The following is a 27249-nucleotide window of genomic DNA, read 5'->3' as shown; positions in this document are numbered from 1 at the left end:
ATATTGCTACATGCATATTGGGTGTTTCTTCTGGACGATGCGCGTGGGCGCCTAGACGAAGAAGACGAACTGTTGTAGGCTCTAGAGCTATCGGCTGATCTGGCCAGCGCTGCAGCTATCTTTTGTAAATATACTTCTAAATAGTCTCCTGTACTTAATCCTTCGTTCGCGTAAGATTTTGGTGGAGCGTGCCGTTCCCCGTCCTCACCACGGAGCTCCGCAGCGGCCGCACCGTCCAGCTTTCCACCATGGCTCTCAGTGACGACACCTCGTCTGCTGCTACTACTGCAACTCCAACCACAACGTACGTCACTGTTGCCACTTCCCGCGATCCTGGTATATTCTCCGGCCAAGATAATGACGACGTTGATGACTGGCTACGCATGTATGAGCTTGTTAGCCGCAACAACCACTGGGACCCTACCATAATGCTAGCGAATGTCCTCTTCTACTTGGGCGGAACACCTCGTGTCTGGTTCCGGACACACGAGGAGGAGATCTCTAGCTGGGACGCTTTCAAGGAGAAGCTCCGCAACCTCTTTGGAAATCCGACCGGTCGGCAGCAGGCTGCCAGAAAAGAGCTTGCTACCCGAGTACAGTCTTCCACTGAATCGTATGTCTCGTACATACAAGACGTGCTAGCTCTTTGCCGGAAAGTCGACGAGAACATGGTCGAAGTTGACAAGGTTGGCCACGTTCTCAAAGGGATCGCGGACGACGCGTTCAACTTGTTGATCAACAATGTGTCTACGATCGACGTCATTGTCAAGGAATGTCGCCGCTTTAAGCTCGCCAAAAGCCGCCGCGTCATTCCACAGTTCTCCCGGCTCCCTAACACGGCTGCGACGTCGTCCTGCGTCGCCCTTACCGCTTCACCCCCCTCCAATGAGACTGTCACGCGGATTGTTCGCCGCGAGCTCGAGGCTGCCAGTCCTGCCACGTTCCATGCGCGCCCACTTACCCCACCATTGACCAACCAGCCCCAGTGATCTCCCTCATTCAGGAGGTTGTGCGGCAAGAGTTTGCCAACCTCGGTTTTCCTGCTGCCTGCTCCATCTCCCGACCTGACGCCCGACTGGTGCCGACAGCTGCGCTTCGCAGCGATCTGTATTCCCCTCCCAGATACCGCAACCCTACAGAGTGGAGAACTCCGGACGACAAGCCCATTTGCTTTCGTTGCCACCGCAATGGCCACGTCGCTCTCCACTGCCGCACCTGCTCCTGGACATCGCCGTATTCGAGCTACTTTTCCCCGTCTCCTCGCCCATATGCCGACCCTCGCCGCTACTTGCTTCGCCGTATGCCTTCTAGCTCTGACGTATCCGTCGATGACAGTCGTCCCACTCGCTCGCCGTCACCTCAGCGCCGTCGGTCCCCGTCACCCCAGCCACGCCGCTATTCGTCGCCGACCAATTATGGACTCTCCCGGACGGAAAACTAGACCATGCAGCTCCTGGGGGTAGCGCTGCATTATCTTCGTCGTGTCAAACTCCTCCATTGACGGTCCCAACGCACCAGAACTTACTTGATGTGCACGTCGACGGTGTCCCTTTGACGGCGTTAATAGATACTGGAGCCCAGGTGTCCATAATGAGTAATAACCTCCGTCGTCGACTGAAGAAGGTCCTTACGCCTGATACTAGCTGAGCCGTACGCGTCGCCGATGGCAGCACTGTTGCCGTCACTGGAATGTGTACTTCCGGGATAAGTATCGCCGACCGCCACGTTCCAGTTCTTTTTACAGAGCTGACCAATTGTCCCCATGACCTAATCCTTGGACTCGACTTTCTTACGGCGCATTCAGCTTTGATCGACTGTTCTACCGGTACCCTTTGCCTCGAACTTCCTCTACTCGCGCATATTCGCGCTGAACAGCCGAACAACTTTAGTACGACCGCCTTCATCCGCCTGCCGCCTAAAACCGTGACTTTCGTCGATTTGCTTTCATCTTTCCCTGTGCCCGATCGTGATTACGTCGCTTCACCTGTTCTTGATGTCCTTTTGATGCGCGATATCACTGTGCCCCACTCCGCTGTAACCGTTGTCGACAGCCGGACATGCCTCCCCGTCGTCAATTTTGGCCTAACAAAGCAAGTTCTACCCCAAGGCATATCGGTTGCAACGCTGCGTGCTGTAGGAGATGACCACGTCACGGTGTTTTCAGTGGACGGCTGCTCCGATTCTTCACCATTTCCGCAGGATGCTATTTGCCTTGACGCAACCTTTAGTCCCATGATTGCTGCGGACCTATTGCCTGAACAAGCAGCAGCTCTGTGTCGCCTTTTGGTTTCTTACCAAGACATCTTCGACCTCAACAATAGACAATTGGGCCAGACTTCAATTGTTAAGCATCACATAAATACTGGTGATGCCAGTCCTATTCATCGTCGGCCATATCGAGTTTCTGTTTCAGAGCGTAAAGTTATCAAGATGAAGTGCACAAGATGCTTGCGAAAGGCATTGTTGAACCCTCGTCGAGCCCTTGGGCGTCACTCATCGTGCTTGTTAAAAAGAAAGATGGCACGTGGCGCTTCTGCGTCGATTATCGTCATCTAAGCCGAATTACCAAAAAAGATGTCTACCCCTTGCCTCGCATTGACGACGCCCTCGATTGTCTCCACGGTGCCAACTACTTCTCATCATAGACCTTCGGTCTGGTTATTGGCAAATTTCTGTGGATGAAAGGGACCGAGAGAAGACCGCGTTTGTCACCCCTGATGGTCTATATCAATTCAAAGTTATGGCATTCGGTCTATGCAACGCCCCAGCCACATTCGAGCGCATGATTGACTGTTTGCTCCAGGGTGAACAATGGTCAACGTGCCTTTGTTACCTAGACGATGTTCTCGTGTTTTGGCCTACGCTTGAGACACACCTTGAGCGCTTATCAGCTGTTCTTCAAGTCTTCCGCGAGGCTGCGCTCCAACTAAATTCCTCGAAGTGTCACTTCGGTCGCCGGCAGATTACAGTGCTGGGCCAGCTCGTCGACGCATCCGATATTCAACCAGACCCGGAGAAAATTCGTGCTGTCACGTCTTTTCCTGTACCTCAGTCTGTCAAAGACGTTCGAAGTTTTGTAGGGCTCTGCTCCTACTTCCGACGGTTCGTTCAAGACTTCACTGTAAAATAATTTACACCCCTAAAAGTGAAAAAGGGTGTAAATGTGTCTATAACTCACACCCTAAGGGTGTTACTTATATAAGTCACACCATACGGGTGTGAGTTATAGACACATTTACACCGTTTTTCACTTTTAGGGGTGTAAATTATTTTACAGTGTTCGCAGCGATTGCCCGACCACTTACTGATCTTCTGAAGAAGGACGAGCCGTGGGGTCGTGGGACGTGGGGTCCCACTCAAACTGCCGCGTTTGCCCACCTTACCAACATCCGCACCACGCCGCCTATTCTGGCCCAGTTTGACCCGTCCTGCCCTACAGAGGTCCGTACCAATGCCAGTGGTCATGGTATCGGAGCCGTCTTAGCCCAACGCCAACAGGGACGCGATCGTGTTATCGCCTACGCTAGCCGCCTCTTCACAGCAGCGGAGCGCAACTATTCGATTACAGACCGTGAATGCCTGGCCCCCGTCTGGGCGGTTTCTAAATTCCGCCCGTACTTGTATGACACGCATTTCTCTGTAATCACGGTGTCACCTTTACTTGGGAGTGCGGAGAGTTGCGAGCATGCGCTACTCTCGATGGAGGAGAGAGACGACTGGCGGCACGGCAAACGAAGATTTAATATATACAGGAACGATGAACGCACGCGACACACAACACTGAAACTGAAACTCAAAACTAAGGGCACGCGAAACTAGACATAACACAACGAAAAAGCGTACTTAATGGAAAATCCAAAACTAACTAAATACAACACTATAAACCAAGAACTATCTCATTTCTGGAGCCTCGCTCCGCCTTAAAGTCTCTCGGTCAGTCTTAGCTTTTGCTCGCCAGAGTCTAGCCACCTTGGCCCCGGCCTAACTGCGTCGTAAACAAAAACATGGGCTCTTACGGACCGCCGACTTGAAGCTCCTCTCGTCGGGTCCAAGTCGCATTCATTCGGGGCGTCGTTACTGCCGTAGATGCCGACGACTCGCGTTGCCTCCTTTGTCGGTGGTGAGCTCGTCGGTATCTCGTCGGTGATGCGCTCGTCAGCGATGGCGCTCGGCGCTGCTTAGGCCCACCTGGATAGGCCTAGCGTCGGGATGCGTCGCAATCTCTTCGTGAGTGCCGACGTGGCGTCCCGTGGAGAATCGAACGTGCCGGTCTGTCGCAGAAGGGGGATCCTCTCTGGGGTGCCTGGTCCTGCCGTGAGAAGCTGCAGCCCGTCCAGGAGCCTCGCCCGAACTTGCCGAGGTCGACGGCCACACCTTGGACGGCCAGCGTCGCGGACTCAACCAGACCCCCAAGTCTCCCGTCGCCAGAACATAGCTGGAGATGCGACCTTCCTGACCCGGTGCCACGTTGAAACTCAACGGACACCGTCGTTCATCCATCGACTATGCCTCGGTTCGTGCGCCTCGCGCGCTCGCGCCATTCGGAACCCCGTGTTTCTCGTGCTCCTTTTCTTTTTCGCGCCACCGGCGGCCTCTTACATATGACATGGGTCCCCTTTTTGAGAGTTTTATTGCGATAGCAATTATATGGACACTTCAACCGGATTTCTGCCGTCGGCGTCGCCGTGAGGTTCCGCATAGACAAAATCTTCACCGCGCGCCGTATGCTCGAGCGGAAGCGTGCGGGGAAGCCCGCTGTCACGGAGAGCGAACGCACTCAATCTCCCACGCGCAAGCAACGAAGCGGGAAGCCAGCGCCGGAGGGAGCGAGGGGGGGGGGGGAACAACCGCGCTCGTCGCTCGACCGCACCGTCTCTTATCTCTCCCACGCGCAAGCAAGGAAGCGGGAAGAAAGCGCCGGAAGGAGCGGGGGGGGGGGGGGGGGGGGGGGCGCACTTCTACTATGCCAACAACCGCGCTCGTCGCTCGCCGCACCGTCTCTTATCTCCACACGGCTCTGACCTTTCTATGTGCCGTGCACTCGCCGCTCAGTTTCCGTTGAAGCGATAGACCGCACGTACCTTCGCCCGCTGCAGCGTATGGGCTTGCTGCCAGCGTTTTGACAGTCCTTGTCTGCAGTCATTCAGTGTGATCTATTCATGTTTGTTTGTGCGCGCTCACACCACAGTTAGTAATAGTCGGGCCACATTTTCCAACGCACGCTACACATGCAATGCTGCCCGGATCGGCAGTGCAGCGCTACAGGTGTGTCCCTTCGCACGCGCTGCCCACGGGCAGCGCTTCTCATCAACACCACCGTTTCACACGCGCCTTCTCGTGGTCATCGAGTCTCTCTTCATGTCGGTCTACTTACGCCGCAGCACACCTGCTTACTTAATCAGCTCATGTTTACTACAATTGATATTGCTACCAAAGCCGCTCACCTTACTTCGTATGACATTGCTGTGTTGCTATCGCATTCATTGCTTCGCCCTTAGGGCGAAACTGTGACATGTTTTTTCCAAAAAACTGCTTACTCCTGATCTGTGGGGGGAGGGGGTGACGTTCGGGTGATGACTGTGACTCCTCGTAGTGACATTGGTGCCGGTTCGTGTGAAGACTTGATGCACTACACAACACCACCACACACTTCACCGCACAATTCACCAGTTGCACTGTTCACCACGTTTAAGAGTTCACTTTGTGCACATTTCACCTATGTATTCACCTTAGTCCCGTCCGCGTTAATTTCACCGTCTCAATTGTCAATCGCCCTACTCATGAAGTCCGCTCCCACATTCTGTCTGCCTTTGATATATTGTATATGGAAGCAATACTCTTGCAAGGTGAGGCTCCATCTCATTAACCTACCATTTGTCAGTTTAACTTTGCTCAAAAACTGTAGTGGTTGGTGATCTGTTTGCACCCGAAATTGTTTGCCGAATAGACATATGTGAAACTTTTTCACAGCCCAAACGAGAGCTAGGCATTCCTTTTCTACTGTAGAATAATTTTGCTCAGCCTTATTTAGTCGCCTGCTAGCAAAAAACACGGGATGGAGTTTTCTTCTTTCTCTTGCAAAAGTACTGCTCCTAACGCTTTGTCTGATGCGTCTGTGCGAAGCACGAACTCTTTCTGTATATCCGGTGCTAGAAGAACCGGCGGATGTGCCAAACTGTTCTTTAACATCTCAAAGGCCTTGTGATGTCTATCTTCCCATTCTACTATGTTGCTCGCTCCCTTCTTTGTTAATTCTATCAGAGGACCTGCCACTTCAGCGTAATGTGAGATGAGCTCTCTATAGAACCCTGTCAAACCTAGAAACGATTGCACCTGTTTCTTAGTCCGTGGTCTGCATACCGCTTGAATCTTCTCCAGCGTATCCTCCCTGGGTTCAACCATGCCCATTCCTAACTTGTGCCCTAAGAATTCTACAGCAGCATAGCCTAACTCACATTTGGTGGGTTTGATTGTCAATCCTGCATCCTTGATTCTTATTAATAACTGTTCCAGGGCTAGTAAATGTTCTTCCCACGTGTCTGTGGCAACTAAGATGTCGTCAATATAGTGCTCGACATGCGGCACACCATTCAACACGTGTCTCATCAACCTCGTAAACACAGCTGCTGCAGTTTTCAATCCGAACGGCATATATCTAAATTGAAATAATCCCTTCGAACATGAGAATGCAGTTTTCCTTTTGGACGTTTCCTCCATTGGTATTTGCCAATACCCTTTTGCCAGGTCGAGCTTTGAGAAATATTTCTTCTTAGCTACCCTTGCCACCACTACATCTATTCTGGGTATTGGTTCCGCGTAAGTTTCTAGCACGTAATTGAGGCGCCTGAAATCCACGCATACCCTGTTGGAGCCATCTGCTTTTTTTACCACCACTAGCGGTGCGTTATAGGGAGAGTTTGCCCTTTCAATGATGCCTTGTTTCAGCATCTCTTCAACCTCCCTCTCTATGGTTTCCTGCATTGCCAGCGGTAGAGGGTATTGTTTTACATGTACTGGCTGTTCTGTGGAACACAGTAGCTCACACTGTACTACATTCGTCCGCCCCGGTAAATCTGAAAACACTACTTCAACGTTGTGTATTAGCTCTTTCAGCTCTTTTGTTTGTTTATTTGTTAGGGCTGGATTTAACTTGACGCTCTCCACACCCATAGTTCTCTTATCAACATACGTTGGTACCTCGCCATGGTCATTCTCCTCCGCGATTACCATACAAACTCTAGCTCCTGCGTCATCCACCCCTTTTCCGGTTTCTTCTCTATCTTCATATTTCTTCAACATGCTAATATGAAACACCTTTCTATGACCCTGCACCTCAATTTCATAATCCAACTCATTCTTCTTCTGCGTCACCATGAAAGGTCCTTTCCACTGCATCAAAATTTTATTATGGTCTGTGGGGAGCAGCACTAACACCTTATCTCCCGCTTCTAATCTCCTAGACACTGCTTTGCGGTCATAATATTTCTTCTGAGTTTGTTTAGCCTGCGCTAACTTCTCATGGGCCAACTTACACGTCTCCTCCAACCTGTTCCTCAGCTCCAACACATAGGTATAGGTCGTCTTTTCCTCACTACCCAGTTCTTCTTTAGTACACAACTCCTTGAGAATAGTTGTCGGCCCTCTGACTGCTCTGCCATAAATCATCTCGAATGGAGAAAACCCTATGCTGGCTTGTGGTACCTCTCGGTACGCGAACAAGAGCGCTGGCAAGTATCTATCCCAGTCTTTTGGCCTCTCCTGACACATCCTCCTGATCATTGTTTTCAATGTCCCGTTAAACCTTTCCACTAACCCATTGGCCATTGGATGGTACGGGGTAGTTAGCTTTTGATCTATGGATAGCAGCCTGTTTATCTCTTTCATAACTTCCGATGTAAAGTTAGAGCCCCTGTTACTTAAAATCTCCTTTGGAACGCCGTACCGGGAAAACATCGCTAATAATGCTTCGGCCACCTCAATCGTGTCTACCGTCTTAAGTGCTACCGCGTCAGGATACCTAGTGGCAACATCCACTAACGTGAGCACATATCTGTTACCTTTCCCGGATGTGGGACTAATGGGTCCTACAATATCAATCGCTACACGGTGGAATGGTAGCTCAACAATAGGCATCTTTCCTAACGGTGCCTTTCCTACACGACCCTTCGCCACCGTCCTTTGACATATATCGCAGGACCTGACGTATCTCTTCACATCGCTTTGTACTCCAATCCAGAAGAACTCCTCTGTAATTCTCGCCAACGTGCTCCCTATCCCTTGATGTCCTGCCATCACACTGTCATGTCCTATCTTCATTACTGTTTCTCGCAGTTCCTTTGGGACCATTAATTGATGAACCTCTCTTCCTGAATTGAACACACACCTCCGGTATAATAAGTCGTTCTTCTTGAAAAACTCCGCCACGTTTCGACTTCTTTGTCTTCGTACTACTTCCCCTATCTTCTGTACGCACTTCTGCAATGATTCGTCTTTCTCCTGTAATTCCTTGAACTCAGCGACCGTTATGTTCAACCCTTTAATGTTCGTGACCGGTAAGGGTTTTAAGGGCTTAGTACTCTTACTCCTGGCTCGCGTTTGTACTGCCGCTGCTACCTCTACTTTGGGTGTCTCCTGTTCTAGCGCTTCTGGCTTTTCCCTCTTCTCTAAATCCTGTGTCCTCCTCCAGTTAGGGTCTGGGTCTTCGGTCCTTCTCACCCCTGGTACATTTCCCAAAATCAAGTCAAACAGAGGATCTTCTACACACCTAGCTGTGACCAATCCCGTAAAAATGGTGTCGAAACTTGAATTTGCGCCTCTGGCAAATACTTGACAGACCTGTCCGCCAAAATGACTGGTTTGAAATAGCCGGTCATGTTCTCTGACGGCACCAGACTTTCCCTAACCAATACTGTGTTCGCCCCCGTGTCTCTCAAAACTGTGGCCCTGCGTCCTTGAACTGCTCCCTCCACCACGGGCATGTTCTTTTCTCTCGGCTCACCCTCTTTACCTTTCATCATACATGCAGCTTTGTCTGCGTATCCTGATCTGCATTCGTGCGCTCCATGCCCTCTCTTTTGACATAGCTGGCAAACCACTGGTGGACCACGTCTACTATCCTTCACCCGACAGTTCATTGCTATATGTCCCAGCCGGTTGCAAAAAAAAAACATCTTTGGAGTGTCCCTTGCCTGTTCATGGGGCCCCGATTCCTCGTCTCCCCTACTGCTGCCATTGGCGCGTCCTTGCCACTCTTTCCTAAATTCCTTAGTCCCTGCGCCTCTACGAACTGATCTGAATGCGCCGCCATTTCCTCTACTGTTTTTAATTTCCTCTCCTTGAGGAATACCGCCAGACTGTCGCTGCACCTGGCGAGAAATTGTTCTCCTACGACCTTGTCTCGCACCCCTTCATATGTCTTGTTGGCCTCTGACAACTCCATCCATCTCTCAAAGTAGTTTGTTAATCTACATGCAAACTGTTTTCCAGTTTCCGCGTCTTCCGGCTTGCATGACCTGAACTTTTCGCGGAAACCCTCAGCGGTTAGCCGGAATCTTTGTAATAAAGTGTTTTTCACCTTGTCATAGTCTAGACTCTCTTCGGCGGGCATCCGTCCAAACACACTCAAAGCCTCACCAACTAGACACAGGCTTAAGGCGCTAGCCCACTCATTCTTTGCCCAGCCTTGCCAGACCGCTATTCTTTCGAAGCGATGCAAATACGCATCTAAATCATCTCTACGCTCATCAAATGGAGCCATTAACTTCCTGGGGCAAATCTGCTTTGGTCTGGGCGAAGTAGAGTCGGATGACGCCGACCTGGGGGAAATCCATCCCTCGCGAGACCTGGCGTTCATCTCCGCCAGTCTAATCTTCAACTCTAAAATTTCTTTTTCACTTTTGCGCTGTTGTTCCTGCTCCGCGCGTGCTCGTTCGTGCTTCTCGCGCTCTCGTTCGTGTTCTTTTTCTTTTTCTTGCTGCGTGTATTCAAAAAACGCCATCGTCTCCTCCTTCGACATATTTAAATCCTTCGCTACCGCCGCCAAACGTTCCCATTCCATCTTTACAACTCCCGAGTATTGGTGACTGGGCCGTATCAATCCTGGCAAGCTCGCCAATATTTGTCACCTTTACTTGGGAGTGCGGAGAGTTGCTAGGATGCGCTACTCTCGATGGAGGAGAGAGACGACTGGCGGCACGGCAAACGAAGATTTAATATATACAGGAACGATGAACGCACGCGACACACAACACTGAAACTGAAACTCAAAACTAAGGGCAGGCGAAACTAGACATAACACAACGAAAAAGCGTACTTAATGGAAAATCCAAAACTAACTAAATACAACACTATTAACCACGAACTATCTCATTTCTGGAGCCTCGCTCCGCCTTAAAGTCTCTCGGTCAGTCTTAGCTTTTGCTCGCCAGAGTCTAGCCACCTTGGCCCCGGCCTAACTGCGTCGTAAACAAAAACATGGGCTCTTACGGACCGCCGACTTGAAGCTCCTCTCGTCGGGTCCAAGTCGCATTCATTCGAGGCGTCGTTACTGCCGTAGATGCCGACGACTCGCGTTGCCTCCTTTGTCGGTGGTGAGCTCGTCGGTATCTCGTCGGTGATGCGCTCGTCAGCGATGGCGCTCGGCGCTGCTTAGGCCCACCTGGATAGGCCTAGCGTCGGGATGCGTCGCAATCTCTTCGTGAGTGCCGACGTGGCGTCCCGTGGAGAATCGAACGTGCCGGTCTGTCGCAGAAGGGGTACCCTCTCTGGGGTGCCTGGTCCTGCCGTGAGAAGCTGCAGCCCGTCCAGGAGCCTCGCCCGAACTTGCCGAGGTCGACGGCCACACCTTGGACGGCCAGCGTCGCGGACTCAACCAGACCCCCAAGTCTCCCGTCGCCAGAACATAGCTGGAGATGCGACCTTCCTGACCCGGTGCCACGTTGAAACTCAACGGACAGCGCCGTTCATCCCTCGACTATGCCTCGGTTCGTGCGCCTCGCGCGCTCGCGCCGTTCGGAACCCCGTGTTTCTCGTGCTCCTTTTCTTTTTCGCGCCACCGGCGGCCTCTTACATATGACACACGGACCACCAGACGCGCGCCCTGCTGGCTTTCCTCACTCAAGGATCCTACCGGCCGGCTTGGTCGCTGGGCTCTGCGGCTACAATAATATTCCTATGCGGTAGTCTACAAGTCGGACCGCCTACATCAAGACGCAGACTGCTTATCACGCTATCCAGTGGACGAACCACCCGCCGACCCTGACACCGATACCGACGCTTGCGTTTTCTCGGTTTCTCAGGTGCCACAAGTCGCCGACGAGCAACGCCGTGATGCCACCTTGCGCGCCATCATTGATCGTTTGGAATCTTCGCCGTCTGATTCGTCCCTTCATTTGTTTGTTCTCCGGGATGGTGTATTATACCGCCACAATGTCCGCCCCGACGGTCCTGCCCTACTCCTCGTCATTCCTAGGCATCTCCGATCAGCTGTTCTCCAAGAACTTCACGACTTACCAACGGCAGGTCACCTCGGCGTCTCCCGCACCTACGACCGGATTCGCCGACGCTTCTTTTGGCCAGGCCTTGCTCGCTCCGTCCGGAAATACTTGTGGCGTGTGATAAATGCCAGCGCCGGAAAACACCATCGACGCTCCCTGCCGGGTGCCTTCAACCGCTCGACATTCCTTCGGAGCCGTTCTTTCGCGTTGGCTTGGACTTACTTGGTCCTTTCCCTCTATCAACGTCTGGCAACAAGTGGGTCGCTGTGGCGACAGATTACGCCACGCGTTACGCCATCATCACTAGAGCCCTTCCAACCAGCTGAGCCACAGATGTCGCCAATTTTCTTTTACGCGACGTGATTCTGCAGCATGGAGCTCCACGCCAACTACTCACTGACCGTGGTCGGACTTTCCTTTCTAAAGTCATCGCCGACATCCTGCAGTCCTGCTCAACCAGGCACAAGCTGACTACGTCTTACCAGCCACAGACGAATGGTCTCACGGAGTGTCTCAATCGAACCCTGACAGACATGCCTGCAAAGTATGTCTCGTCTGACCATACTGATTGGGACATTGCCCTACCGTATGTCACATTTGCTTATAACTCTTCGCGTCACGACACTGCCGGCTATTCCCCGTTCTTTCTGTTGTTTGGCCGAGAACCTACATTGCCACTGGCCACATCTCTTCCATCCGCCGCAGCAGAGACCAGCGAATATGTACTTGACTCCAACACCACGACAGCCCAAGCTCGCGAAATTGCCCACGCTCGCCTCCTGTCCTCCCAAAAGAACCAACGGCGTTTATACGATCGACATAACAGAGACGTTCACTTTTCGTCTGGATCCCTGGTACTCCTATGGTAACCGACTCGTCACGTTGGCCTGTCTGAAGAACTCCTGTCTCGCTACACATGCCCATATCGAGTGCTGCGTGCCATGACTCCAGTTACGTATGAAATCGCCCCAGTCAGTACCAGTGCCTCGTCTGCCCCGCCTTCCACTTACTTTGTGCATGTAGCACGCCTAAAACCGTACTACCCTCCTTTTCCCACTGATATTTAGACGCACTAAGACTGTGCTTCTGCCGCCGGGGATGAGGCTACATGCATATTGGGTGTTTCTTCTGGACGATGCGCGCGGACGCCTAGACGAAGAAGACGAACTGCTCTGCGCTCTCGAGCTATCGGCTGATCTGGCCAGCGCTGCAGCTATCTTTTGTAAATATACTTGTAAATAGTCCCCTGTACTTAATCCTTCGTTCGCGTAACAATATTATCGCGAACAGAGCTTTAGTATTCGAGAAATTGAGGTAAATGCAACACACGATGAGAAACTCCCCCGTGACATTCGAGTACTTGCCCGATGGTGAAGGCACGCACTCCTCATTTTAATTCTGTCCTGGGTATGCAACCAGTCGTAATAAAAACATCATTGTATGGCGTTATACGACGAAAAATGCAACTTGTGGAGTTCTATTTCACATTTAAAAAAAATCATTGGTGTAACTCTTGACAACGACGCGGGCAGACGAAAGGTTTCGTTCTCTCTACGCTGCGCCACCCGCGCTTTCGCGTTTCAATAGTTTCGTTATCGCGTAGTGCCTCGCGGGTTTTGCTGAATCGCGATATTCGCACACACTGTGAGTAGTACAGAATGCCACAACCATGTGGTGTAGCGAGATTTACGAACGGTCCACGCCACTTGACCAATAACAGCTGCAGCGTCGAATCCAACGCTAAGTCTTGCCTCATGGTGAATTCCACTGGTCGATCTAGAGCGGAGTGTTGAATCCAAGCGAGGTAGCAAAATCTGGCACGGAGCGACCCAATTCAGATCGACCAGCGAAAAATAAACATGCTCCGGCAGGGAGCGCAGCGGAAGTTGGGCGCCCGCCATATCTTCCGCCAGCCATAACGCGATTTCAAATGCTAGTGGGTCGAGCGCTCTCGCGCAGCAACGGCCCTCGTGCTTTGAAGCTGTGACTACCCTGCCCGTCGACGTTGCGCTGCTCCGAGCTCTGGATATGCCCGCTAGGAGGTCGCGGTGTGCGGACGTGTTTTCGCATGGGCTCCTCTTTCGGATCTGTGTTTTGGATTTTCATGGACTCCGGTGCCCAATTCATCCACATCATACGACTCACCTAGTGGACCGGAGCTACCCGATACCACTGGGGTCACTGTGAGTCGATTTTCCATCAACTCACAAGCCTTAAAGACTTCGACGTGGGAGACGCCCCAATAAGCCTAACGGAACCGGTGTCTGCCCAACCTAGGCACGGCTCCATCGATGCATGTCGCTCTCGGCGGGCACCGCTCCACCTCGCGCTCTTACTGGCGACATTGCCAACCACGGCCCTGCAGCAAGGCAGCGTCTAACGTCATTACCGCTATTATGCACTGTTTCGGAGTGCGCTAACGAGCAAACGGTGCCAACAATGCTTAATGACGCCGAAGAGACGCTTACAACCGCCGACAAGCCAGCAACTATCGGAGCATTGAGCGACCGCGACGCTGCCAGCGTTCCCATCACAGAACAAACGAATGACTCGCCACCGGGGGAGGACAAGGACGAGGATTCCCCACTTTTAGCCATCGACACGTACACCATAGAAGACGAAGCCTACAACGGAGCCTATTGGAAGGTGGTCCGCAACAAGCGACGCGCCCGCAACGCTGCAGCCCACGAAACGGCGTCGCTCTGTCAGAACGCCTCTGAACACCCTTCCGCCGAGCCCAAGCAGAGCGGGCCAAAGCGCCTGCCTCCTCTTCCCCTCCGAGATGAAAAAAAATCACAGCATATCCACGGGGTGAATGATGATGAGTGGGCGAAGCTCCGGAGGGAATGATCGGATCTCCCGCTTAAGGGGACGCTAGCACAAACGCGTTAGAAACGTGCAGTACTCTCTAGTAAGGGGGAGCGGCCACAGCGTCTTACGCAGCCATTTACACATGCCGGAACGTGCACCGCGTTTGCCAACGCCATCACATGACTGCTGAGAGAGTATACCCCCCGTATTCATAAACGCTCCTCGACTTGAACTTGACTTGCCACCGCTTTGGGTAGCGCGTTCGAAACGCGTTGAAGGTAAGGCGGAGAGGCCACAGCGTCTTACACCAGCTTCTTACACGGGCCGTAACGCGCTAGCACAAACGCGTTAGAAACGCGCTAGAAACGCGGCCTTTCGTTAATGTTGGGCATTTATTGCCATCGTGGTGCGTGTGTCCGTGTCCGCTTCGTGGCGTAGTGGGCTAACGTCGCGCGCTCGGAAGCGAGGGGTCCCTGGTTCGATTCCGCGCTACGGGCACAACTCCGGAGTTTTTTTTCTCATTTTTCTCAGACTGGTTACACACTACTACTACGACGACGGGGACGGGACGGGTGCCGCTATAAGAAGCTTCGCCCCTAAAAGTTATCCTCCGCCCTCTCGGAGGCCTCAGATTGGATAAATGTCCCAGACCAACGTTGGTCACCGCGCTTTGGACAGCGGCAGTGAGTTAGCCCGAATGACCGGAGAGTCTTTATCCTAAGGACCCGGCCAGAACAAAACATGGCAGTAATAAGCACCCCATCATCGCACGTCGCAGACGCCCTGCTGAATATCCAGGAACTGTCGATCAGCCAACGCACCTACCCGGTGTCTGCATATCTAGCCGCCCCCGATGATTCGTGCAAGGGTATCGTTCCGGGACTGGAACCAGGCACCTCCTCACATATGCTGGTAGAAGAGATGCAAGCATCTGGAACCCAGATACTACAGGCTCGGATGATGGGTCAGACGAATATCGCACTGGTCACCTTCGAGGGCCTACGTGTGCCACGCTTCGTCCGATTTCTTGGGGCAGAGCTCCGCTGCTACCCACACCGTCCCCGCCAGCCAGTCTGCAAAACGTGCCTCGAACAGGGACACCGAGCCGACCACTGCCCCACACCAGACGTCACTATTTGCGAGCAGTGCGGCATCGTGAATCCCATCCCATCACACCCATGCTCTTCCCGGTGCAAATCATGTGGAGGGGACCACCCTACACTAAACTGAAGTGCCCGAAACGCCAGCGACAACCCTTCAACAGAGCCTGGGTGAAAAAAGCCATCGAATATGAACAGCGACAACTGAAGGCCTCCACCAATGCGGCTCCTACATCTGCGACAGCCCCTGCATCTGGAACATCATTCAAGAAAGCTGGTCGGTCCCGTTCGAAGACGCCGTCCAGATCCCGCCCCAAGGCTCGGGTAAACTCCAAGTCCCGTTCCCGATCCCGCCCCCAGTCGTCCTCCGCCCGCAACCAGGTGAAGCGTCAGACTACCCCGGCATCTTAGGCATCCCCGCAGCCATACAAGAAGGCACTACTAAGCAAGCCGGCAATTTCAGCAGCTACCCTGGACCGTCAGCAGCCATGGGCCCCGAAGAACAATGCCAAGGCGGCACCTCGGGAGGTAAGTTGCCCGCGCGATCCCCCACAGCTCGCTCCCCCCCAACCTTCACCCCACAACACGTCCCCCTCTACTCCCCTACCGAACACCCACAGCGATTCTCTCCCCGAAATCGCGCGGCTACGCAGTGACATGGAAGCGCCCCACGCTCACATGCATGCACAGCTGGATGCTGCAATAGAGCGCACAAACGCCAGAATACAGGCAGCTATAGAGAGCGCGCGGCAGGAGTCTCTAGCACTCCGGCAGGAGATCATAAGCGTCAAACACGCATCAGAAGAGCGGACGCGCGCCCTATTCGCAGAGTTAGTCTCCCGTTTGGATTCTATAGGCGCACCCCTGCCGGCCTCCAAATCCGCGCGTCCCCAGCCACCCCTTACAGGTGGAAGAAGGTCGCACCCATACTCACGCCCGGCGGCTTCCTCTCACGAGGATGATGGCGGCCCTTAGCAAGCAGCAGATCGTGGTCTGGCAGTGGAACTGCAGAGGATGCCGTCGGCAAAGGGCATCCCTGCAACAGTACGCTGCTATGTCCACACACCCTCCTGATATTACCCTTCTACAGGAACCGAACTGCTCCCCTTCCCTATCCGGCTTCACCACTTTTACGGGTACCTCTCCACTGGTGGGAGCCCTAGTATCAAAACACTTAACGTGCAACTCCCACATTATAAACATCGGTATCTGTGATAGATTGTGAAATCACACGAAGTGACGTCAGTGGGCAACGAGAGAGCGTGCGCCAGTTTTGTGCCTGTCTTCTGTTATCACCAAGTGTGCTGATACCTGTCACCGTCTTAGCTATATAAGCAGTGTCCTTCTTGTAATAAACGTTTTTGTGTTCCGTGTCGTTGCGACTCATGCGTCCGTTCATAACAGTATCCCACACCAAATTCTTGAAATCATTACACAGGGCAAGAACAGTTGCAGTCTCTTCATACTTAACCTGTACAGTTCTCCCCGCTCACGCAGACGCTCGTTTCATCGCCTTCTAATAGAACTCGGACGCCTTGGGCGCACCCTTCTCGTGTGCGGTGACTTCAACGCTCCGCATGCAGTTTGGGGGTACCGCAAATCTGAAGCCAAAGGAACTCGACTCTGGGATGACATATGCAACTTGAGATACACCTTACATACAGACCCGGGCACCCAACACGTTTGGGTAACAGCGTCACACGTGACACGTGCCCTGACCTTACTTTTTCCAAAAATACAGGACCAGTACATGGTCCTCTCGATGAACATCTAGGCAGCGACCATTATATCGTGGCCACTACCCTACCACTGCAGAGTGCACACTGTCCCGAGCGGAAAGTGTGCATCACGGACTGGACGCGGTTCAGGGAGCGCCGACAGAATCCTCCTGAAGGTCTAGGATACGAGCAATGGCTCGAGTCCCTTTCTGCTGACCTAGATGCGTGTACGCGCACACTGGTTACCACAACTGCGAACCTGGACATGGACCCCCACCTACTGCATCTGTGGCAGGCACGTAGGGGGCTCACGCGGCGCTGGAAACGCCAACGCCTCAATCGCAAGCTTCGCCGACGTATCGCCGAAATTTCGCAGGAGGCACAAGAATACGCTGAGACACTCGTCCGAAACAACTGGCGAGGTTTTTGCGAGCGTCTTTCGGGCACCCTAGGCACCGTGAGAATATGGTCGATACTTCGCGCACTCATAGATCCCTCCACTACAAGGACGCAAACATTTCATCGCCTACACAGCTTAACACATAAGTACCGAGACGATCCGGCTGCTCTTCTCAAAGAGCTAGAAAAACGATTGATCCCTACTAGCACACCTCCACAGTATCCGAATTACACGCACGCAGAACAATCTAATGAGGAACTCGACGCGGACATTACAATTGATGAGGTTCGCGTGGTACTTCAAGATCTCCATCGAAACACGGCCCCAGGCGCAGATCGTATCATATTTTCCACCCTTCGAAACCTCAGTGATTCAGACCTCCATCATCTGACAAACTTATTCAATGATTACAGGCGTCAGGGCACGCTCCCACAGGCATGGTGTCATGCTGACATTTCGCTAATACCCAAACCAGGCAAGCCCGTAGCCATAGCAAATTTACGGCCAATATCCCTTACTTCATGCATCGGAAAGTTAATGGAGCACGTGCTTTTGCGGCGACTGCAACCTTTTCTCGAACGACAGTCATTCTTCTCCCACTCACAGTTCGGATTCTGGGCACATCTCTCCACGCAGGACGTGCTTCTACAGCTCAAGGAAGAGGTTATCGGCCCCCCGTTCCGTGCCCAGACGAGGGCCATCCTCGCCCTTGATCTGAAGGAGCATTTGATAACGTGGCACACGATTTGATTCTTCGAAATCTTGCAGAATCACATTGCGGCAGCCGCATGTATAACTACATTCGCTCTTTTCTGCGGGACCGAACAGCCACCATTGGAATAGGACCACATCGGCCGGATACGATTCGCCTCACAGGTCGCGGCACCCCACAGGGATCCGTTCTGTCCCCCACTCTAACATCGCCCTCGCAAGACTACCTCAGCAGCTCGACCAGATCCCCGGTGTTGCACATGAGATTTACGCAGAAGACATCACGATTTGGACGACGCGAAGGTCAGACGGGACCACTCAGGATCGACTGCAGCAGGCCGTCGACATCGTCACCGCTTACGCACGACAGGGCAGCTTGTCCTGTCCCCCACAAAAGTCCGAGCTTGTTCTCATCCGCACACGTAGCATTACCCCTCCACCCGAAATCACGGTGCACGTGGATCGCGTTCCTGTCCCCCAGGTGGACCGTGCTCGCATTCTTGGACTACACATTCAGGCGAACGGGAAGGCGAACTACACTATATCTCTCTTGTCGCGGCAGACAGAACAGACTTTGCCCATGATTCGGCGGGTTTCCAACAGGCGCTCAGGTTTACGGGAACGGGACCTACTGCGCCTGGTGGAGGCCTGTGTGATCAGTCGCATTACTTACCACCTTCCCTTCCACAGACTTACGCAGTCGGAGCAGATACGGGTCGACACAATGCTGCGAAAGGTGACCAAGCTCGCTCACGGCCTCCCACACTAAACCGCCACAAAACGTCTGCTAGCCCTAGGGACGCATAACACTCTCGGTGAGTTATTGGAAGCTCAGTGGGCCAGTCAAAGACAACGTCTTTTGCTGACACCCACTGGGCGGTACCTGCTCTCGAGATTGGGACATCCAGTTTTGGACAATTATGATGAAGACATCGCCATCACTATTCCGACTTGGGTCCGTACAGCCTTAAAGGTGCACCCACTACCACGAAACATGCATCCTGAGCATGACGTGGGACGCCGGCGCGTTCGTGTACGGTGCCTGGTGCGCATGCTCGGTGACATCCCTGAGACAAATACCCTATACACGGATGCTGCTTGGTGCCACAACGGGTATTCCGCGGTAGTGCTGGATGGCGCTGAAACATTTATTACGGCCGCCTTCTTACGGAGTTCTACACCTGGACAAAGAGAAGTCCTTAGAGTAGCGTTTGCTCTGCGACACGCTCTCCAGATTCCTGGGGAGGTGTATATCCTAACCGATTCCCAGCAGGCATGCCGCGCCTTTTTGACGGGACGCGGCTTCTCCAAGGCGGCTCTCCACATCCTACACCAGTCACCAAACACAGACACATCTGCCCCACAACGCATCCACTTGCTCTGGACTCCTGGCCATGCCTCACTGCCGGGTAATGAGCGCGCACACGCGGTCGCTCGAGAAATTACCCTCCGAGCTGCCTGGCATGACGAGGATCGGAGTCCAGATCAGGCGGGCTGCCCACTCAGATACAGAGACGTATTAAAATACAATACACGAGCTAGACACACCATGGGTCCGCCGCCACTGTCGTTCGCGCGAGAGGAAGAGGTGGCACTCCGCCAGCTCCAAACAAACACATTTCCCAATCTCCTCTCCCTACATAAATTTTACCCTGACCGCTAAGCAGACTCTTGCCTGGGCTGTAGAAGCTCCCCCACGGAGTTCCATGTCACGGTGGAGTGCACCGCAAAATTATTCCCTCAGCTGCCAGTCATCTTGCACCCCTTCCGCACCAAAGAGCTGTGGGAGGATGCCCTCCGCGACGGGCCTCCCGAGGTCCGCCGGGCTCTAGTTCAACGGGTCCGTGCTGTAGCTGAGATCGTTCTAGGGACCCCGGACTAGGGGTCCCTCCCACACTCTTACTACCTTTCCTTTTTGTAATAAAATGTTTACTCTCTCTCTCTCTCTCTCCGAGCTCTGCCAAATAAACACCTTTAGAATTAGTGGAGATACGGGGTACCCTCAGACAATCATCCTGGAACTCCGGTCCCGCACCCTGCCATCTAACATGCCCCAAGACGCCTCCCAGCAAACGCCTCCTCCCGCACCCATTGCGTGTCCCGGGGTGCCTCGTCATCGCGACCCTCCTCTCTACACTGGAGCGGCTGACACTGACGTGGATGAATGGCTCACGGCGTACGACAGGGTAAGCGCCCATAACAAGTGGGACGAAGCGGCCAAACTGAGCCACGTTCTGTTCCACCTCACTGGAGTGGCCAGCCTGTGGTATAACAACCATGAAGCAGACTTCCAGACATGGTCAGCCTGTGGTATAACAACCATGAAGCAGACTTCCAGACATGGTCCGTATTTAAGACATCCCTCGCCGATGTATTTGGTCGCCCTGCTGTTCGTAAGCTGCGTGCCGAGCAGCGTTTGCGAGAACGAGCTCAACAGCCAGGAGAAACATTCACCAGTTATATTGAAGATGTCCTGGACCTATGCAGGAAAGTCGATTCGACCATGGCGGAATCTGATCGAATCCAAAACATACTGAAGGGCATAGAAGATGACGCCTTTAACATGTTGCTGGCCAAAAGTTCTCGCTCTGTGGCCGAAATCATCACACTGTGCCAGAGCTATGAACTCCGCCGGCAGCGATCACTGACACTTCGATCTCTACTGCGCGACGAACACCTCGCTGGTTTGGCTGTCATGTCCGACCAGACAGCTTTACTCGCAGAAATGAAGGCGTTCGTCCGCGAGGAAGTTGCCCGGCAACTCTCATTGATGTATTTTGCACAGCCGCAGCCGGTACACGCGCCACCGCCGAATTTTGCGCCTTCGCTTCGCCGCGTCATAGCGCAAGAACTGTACGAGGTTTTGCCTGAGCACCACCAGCGCATTCCTGCGGCTGCGCCTCACAGCTACGTCGAAGTCATGGCCAGGCGCCAACAGATCCCGACAGCTGTACCACTCAGCTACGCCGAAGTCGTCACCCAGCCTCAACAACTACATCAACGGGGACCTCTCACGCACGCCGAAGTGCTCGCGATGCCCCGACAGCAGCCTGCTGTGCAATCACTTGACCAGCCGCCACGTCCAACGCGTCCTCCCACATGGATGGGACCTGCTGCAGCGACTCTGTGACGTACAGCGGACAATCGGCCAATATGTTTTGCGTGCGGCTACGCAGGCCACGTCGCACGCCCCTGTAGTCGCGTGCAGGGGCCTAGCGCTACACCATATACGCCAAGTCCGATGGTGGGTTCTCCGCGCCCATACTACGACGACGAACCTCGGGCTACGTCACTACCATTCCGCCTGTCTACCAACATCTGCCGCTCACCTTCTCAACGCCGACGCTCACCATCACCGATGTGGCCTCGTCCCGTAGCTCGGGATTAGGAAAGCTAATCGTCGCAGTCCATGAGACAAGGGCTGCAACGCCGTCGAAACGCGAAAGTCCTCAACGTGGACGACTAATGTGATAGACGTGTTAGTTGACGGTGTGCGCACATGTGGCCTCGTGGATACCGGAGCCGCTGTATGAGTTATGAGCGCAAAGCTTTGTCGCTTCCTTCGAAAGGTCAGGACGCTCCTTGCCGGATTCTCCCTCCGCACAGCAGGCGCACAGCGTATTCACCCGATAGCGGCGTGCACCGCTCATGTTCTCATCGAGGACGTTTATACGCCATCTAGTTTATTGTGATTTCTTCGTGCTCCCACGAAGTTTTCCTTAGGTGGGACTTTCTCGCCCGCCACAATGCTGTTATTCATTGCGCGCGGGCCGAACTAGAACTGTCGCCGATCTCAGATATGACGCATGCCGATAACGCTTATTTTGCGAACAAACTGCTCGTCAGGCACGACACCAAGGTGTCGTGCCTGATGGTGTCGTCCTGCCAACTCGTCAGTGATTGTCTCAGTGCATTGCAGTCGCCTATCTGGCGCCGTCGCAGTACTTTCTCCGTCTCGCCGCTTTGATACTCGAAAAGGTCTGCTGCTGCCTTTTGCGACTGTGAACTTCACACAGGGCTGCACAGCTATTTTCGTCTGTAACCCCTTCACATACGCTGTGATGCTGCTTCAAGGCGAATGCCTTGGCCATGTGGAGGTGATCGACGACGTACAAATTGTGGATGTTGCCGAAGCCACGTCCTGCGACAGTTACAACACGCTCGGTTCTCTCTCTACGTCCCACCCTTTACCCACAGGTGTGTTCGATTTATCTATTGCCGATGGCCTCACCCCAGCTCAGCGTTCTCAGCTTCTGCGCATCTTAGCAGAATTTCGTTCTTCTTTTGATGTCGGGCAACCTTCCCTAGGCCGGACGTCTGCTGTCACGCACCATACTGACATTGGCTCCCAACCACCATTGCGGCCACGCCCATATGGCGTCTCTGCCACAGAACGACGTGTCATTAATGAGCAAGTGGACGATATGCTTCGCCGCGAAGTGATCTGACCCTCGCACAGTCCATGGGCATCCCCTGTCGTCCTTGGTACGAAAAAAAAAGACGGCTCGGTACGGTTCCGTGTAGACTATCGGCGCCTGAACAAGATCACTCGCAAAGATGTATACCCACTGCCACGAATAGATGACGCTATCGGTAGCCTACAAGGAGCAGAATTCTTTTCATCTCTAGATTTACGCTCCGGCTATTGGCAAGCACCCATGGGTGACGTCGATAGGCCGAAGAGAGCCTTTGTCAGACCCGACGGCTTATACGAATTTAACGTCATGCCGTTTGGACATTGTAATGCGCCAGCAACCTTTGAACGCATAATGAACACATTTCTGCGCGGCTTGAAGTGGCACACGTGCTTTTGTTATCTCGACGACGTTGTTGTTTTAGGGGCGAAGCACCTTAGGGCCGAGCCTTGTCCCTCGTCGTTGTCTGTCTAGCTCTGGTTTGCATGGAGACCGCTCGGGGCGCTGCGGTGCACAAGGGCTATATAAGCGCTGTATATACTGTACACATGTGCAGTATATATATATATATATATATATATATATATATATATATATATATATATATATACTTACATATGCAGGGGATTCACGGTTACCCGAATGATCCCCCGTGATTCGCCCACTCATCATCATTCACTTCGTGGGTATGCGATTTGTTTTGCCTCTGACTTCCCCACGAAACTTCAGCGCCTACGGCGTGTTTTGGCGTGCTCAGCAAACGCTGACCACCAACTGAACCCAAAGAAGTGACGTTTTGCAGCGCGGCCGGTCACGATACTAGGTTACGTCATCTCCAAGGATGGCCGCTGGGCCATTTTGGCAGTAGATCACCTTACAGGATACGCCGAAACCGCTGCTCTCCCAGCAGCTATAGCGCGCGACGTTGCCTCATTCCTGCTTCGCCGATTCATCCTGCGGCATGGTCCACCTCAAGAACTGCTCAGCGATAGCGGACGCGTCTTCCTGTCGGAAGTAGTTGAAGCGGTTCTCAAGTAGTGCCACGTTGTTCATCATACGACTACGGCGTATACACCACACTCAAACGAATGGCCTCACAGAACGATTCAACCGTACACTCGGCGACATGCTTCCAATGTACGTCAACTCTGACCACACGAACTGGTACGCCATTCTGCCCTTCGTAACCTACGCGTATAATACCGCTACGCAGAGTACCACTGGATTTTCACCCTATTTCTTAATGTATGGCCGATACCCTTCGCACACCATCGACACCATTCTACCGTACCGGCCGCATGCATCCGAGTGCTCGAAGGCTGCCTTCCTAGCTGTCGGCGTAGATGGTCTCCTATGCAGGCCATAATTGGTACATATGCTACGATTCAATTTTCAGTGCGGAGCTGGACTGAGGTCTCATGTTAAACAAAATATGCGTTGCTCTGCTACCGCAAACACGAGAGACCAGCGGAGCTGGGTAAATCCTAGTAAAGTAGTGGCAAACCACGCACTTACTTTCCTGGCACTCTTGATTTCTTCGCGATGTTCTGCGTAGTATCACGATGAATTAAATGAGCCACGTTCACAAGCTTCCGGATCTTTATTTCGTCGCCTGTGCGAACTCTCGGCTTCCCCCTCAATCCAAACTCGGGATGTTCTCTTCTGCGACGCTTGGTTTCAGCTTCCCTAGCTCTCGCTTCAGTCTTTCGGAAGAAATTATAGTGTCCAAGGGGGGGGGGGGGTTATTCTGTAAGAGTCCACTTAGTTGACTGCCCACTTCGGCTTTCGCCATTGGCTCCCGCTTCACGAAGGCGACGGAGACTGGCTGGCACCTTCGCGCTCGTGAAGCGGGAGCCAATGGCGACAGCGAAGTGCACAGTCCACTAGGAGGACTCTTAGAAAACAGCCCTCCCAGTTCTCTGGTCGAAACCTGCTGAGCCGCCGCTAGAGGCATCGGCCACAGTCACGGACACCGCCTACCTTAGGCGCAAATGGGGTCGGTGTCGGTAGCAGCTCTACGCGTCCCACTACCACCTGCCTCACTCCTCCTCTCCACCTTGCATTGGCTATGCTAAGCGATGCTATTATTGCGATAGCAACTACACGAACACTTCAAGCGGATTTCTGCCGTCGTCGTCGCCGTCAGGTTCCGATAAAGTCAAAGAGCGATAAAGTCGTCGCTGCGCGCTCTATGCTGTGTGCGCGCGTGAGAACATGTGAAGGACGCACGCTTTCACCTGGAGCTAACGCACGGCGGAAAGCAAACGCGCCTTCTTACGTTGAGCGAAAGGCCGTGGGGGAGGTAAGGGGGGCGACATTGTGCTGCGGTGCCAAATGCGTATCTTGCGACCGAGCGCAAGGGGAACTGGAATCTCGCAGGCGAATGGAGGAAAGCGGGAAGGCAGCGTGGGACGGGCTTCTGCTCTGCGAGCAACTGCGTACTGCGGCGGCGGCCGGTGGCCGGCAGCGTATCTTGAAGAGATCTGCGACGCGGCTCTTACCTTTGTACGCGCTGTGCTTTCGCCGCTCAGTTTCCGTTGAAGCGATAGACCGCACGAACCTTCGCACGCGCTTCTGCTGGCGTGCTTGCTCACGCCAGCGTTTTGACGGCGGTGGTGTGCGGTCATTGGGTGTGATCTACTCATGTTTGCTTGTGCGCGCTGACACCATGCTTGTTAATTCAGTCATAAGCGAATGTGTCCAAGTTTATACAGCCTATAAAGCTACTGTCCTTACTCCGTATAGCTCTCTACTAATTTGCTATCGCAACTGATGCTTCGCCTTTCGGGCGAAACTGCGAGTGTTTTTTATACTCTGCTTTCACTCTGTCTCTCAGCCCTCTCTCCCCCAGCTCGGCGAAGCTGTCGCACACCTGGTATGGGGTATGGCGTTTTTTGCTTACGCCGACACGAAAATTTTCTTGGCTGGTAGAGGTATACAGCTTCGCTGTAAAAACATCTCCTACTTGTTCTTTTATAGTCGATGGCTGAGCCTCAGGAAACTTCGTGCGCATTGATGCTGTGGCATTATGCTACGCATATGATGCAGTCCGTAACGTCCCTTTCACCGTAGATCGTGTATTTCAAAGGGGACTCCGAGGACATGGGAAATTTCTTGGTACACTTCCTCGAGCTCACTTTGAAGCGTTTTACACCGTTCGTACTCCTCAATATAAACAAAGCGCGAATATGTAACACTGTCAAATAGATGACGCACCGCATACACACAACCGGCGTAACTTGTTTTGTAAAGCGCCCCACATATACTGTAAAAATTCCATTGGACAACAAGTCTAATCTCGACTTGCCTCCCGATTGAGCTTACGGACATTAGCTTATAGACGTTAGCACGAATGGACATTTTTTGCGTACAATCCTGATGGCGTTGCGCTCTTACATAAAGAACCTTTTTGAGGAAGAGCGAAGTCATATATCAATTCCTAGCCTACACATGTAATTAATTACAGATAATCAGCGTTTAGTTTAATTATCTGGGTGCGAGCCATCTATCAGGCGAACCAGGACTCGCGGTAGCGACCATTACTATAACTTTCCTTTACGCGCCAGTTCATCATGATCATCGACAGAAAAAAAAGATATTCGCAAAAGGGACAGCTTTTTGAAGTGAAATTTACGTGTGACTGCACAAACCTTAAATCCCTGAAATTTATCTCACGCCTTTCCCGTGTTTCCTGTACACAGCTTAGTAAGGCAAAGGAATACAGGGGAGTTGGCGACTGACGGAAGCCTCAAGTCTGCCGCAGATGTTTCGAGAAGAAAACATCTTTCGCAGGGAGGCTGACAATTTTCGATGAAGGCTCCGCTTCAAGCAGGCGACTTGCCAATCATGTGCTTGTTTTACCCATGACGCTTTACAAGTTGTCATCAGTGATGCCTGTACAACGAGTTGTCTTTTTCCTGTTGCGCGTGCAGATGTCTCGAGCACTGGGCGAGTTTCCAGAACTATGCGTAGCTGCCTACGACGTTGAGATGGACGACCTGGATGGATACTGCGACGCCCAGGGTGCCGACGTCGGGGCGCCCTTGCTCGAGCTGCTGCACGCAGTCGCATTCAGGCATCCACCCTGACAGCAACATCTTGATGTTTGCATTCGCCACCATGTCTGGAGATGATTTTTATAATAGAACATTTTGATCCCACATAAACACCTGACTCAATAATAGAGTACGCGGTAGCGATATGAAAAAAAAATGGCCGCGGCTTAGATCAGCTAACCCTGGATATGCAAAGCGAAAGCTTGGTTTAGTCTGGTTAAATCTTGGTTTCAGTTGGTTAACCTTTGATTTAGCTGTAATTAATATACTTAGGTATACACTCATCTTTATGCCAGGTATAAATTATAAGCCGACAAGTCCAAACGTTTTGCGAGCTCTTCCTCAGTCTCCGACGCTAGCTTCGCGCGCTTGGCATTCTGGACCCTCTCCAGTGAAGCAGTTCGCCGGGCGATATCCGCGGGGTGGTCAGACGCCGCTTGCCGACGACGGCTCAAAGCCTCCTCCTCCCGCGAAACGCTCAGAGAAGTCGGCCCGGCCTCGCTCTCATCCTGCCCCCAGGTTCGAGATGGCGTGAGGATTTCCA

General features: G+C 52.9%; 1 protein-coding gene across 1 annotated transcript in view; it reads left to right on the top strand.

The window, feature by feature from the left end:
* Nucleotides 1–26790, top strand: part of LOC119441356 (uncharacterized) — a 42126-nt gene extending 15336 nt beyond the window's left edge. The window contains exon 8 of the mRNA XM_049662674.1: nucleotides 26583–26790. Within this exon, the coding sequence (XP_049518631.1) occupies nucleotides 26583–26738 (156 nt within the window). The 3' untranslated portion in view covers nucleotides 26739–26790. The remainder of the gene's footprint in view (nucleotides 1–26582) is intronic.
* The last annotated feature ends 459 nt before the right edge of the window (nucleotides 26791–27249 follow it).

This window comes from Dermacentor silvarum, chromosome 2 (genome assembly GCF_013339745.2).
Source record: "Dermacentor silvarum isolate Dsil-2018 chromosome 2, BIME_Dsil_1.4, whole genome shotgun sequence".
Lineage (NCBI taxonomy): Eukaryota > Metazoa > Arthropoda > Arachnida > Ixodida > Ixodidae > Dermacentor > Dermacentor silvarum.
The sequence above is the reverse complement of the archived record's forward strand: the minus strand, read 5'-3'. Positions and strand labels throughout refer to the sequence as shown.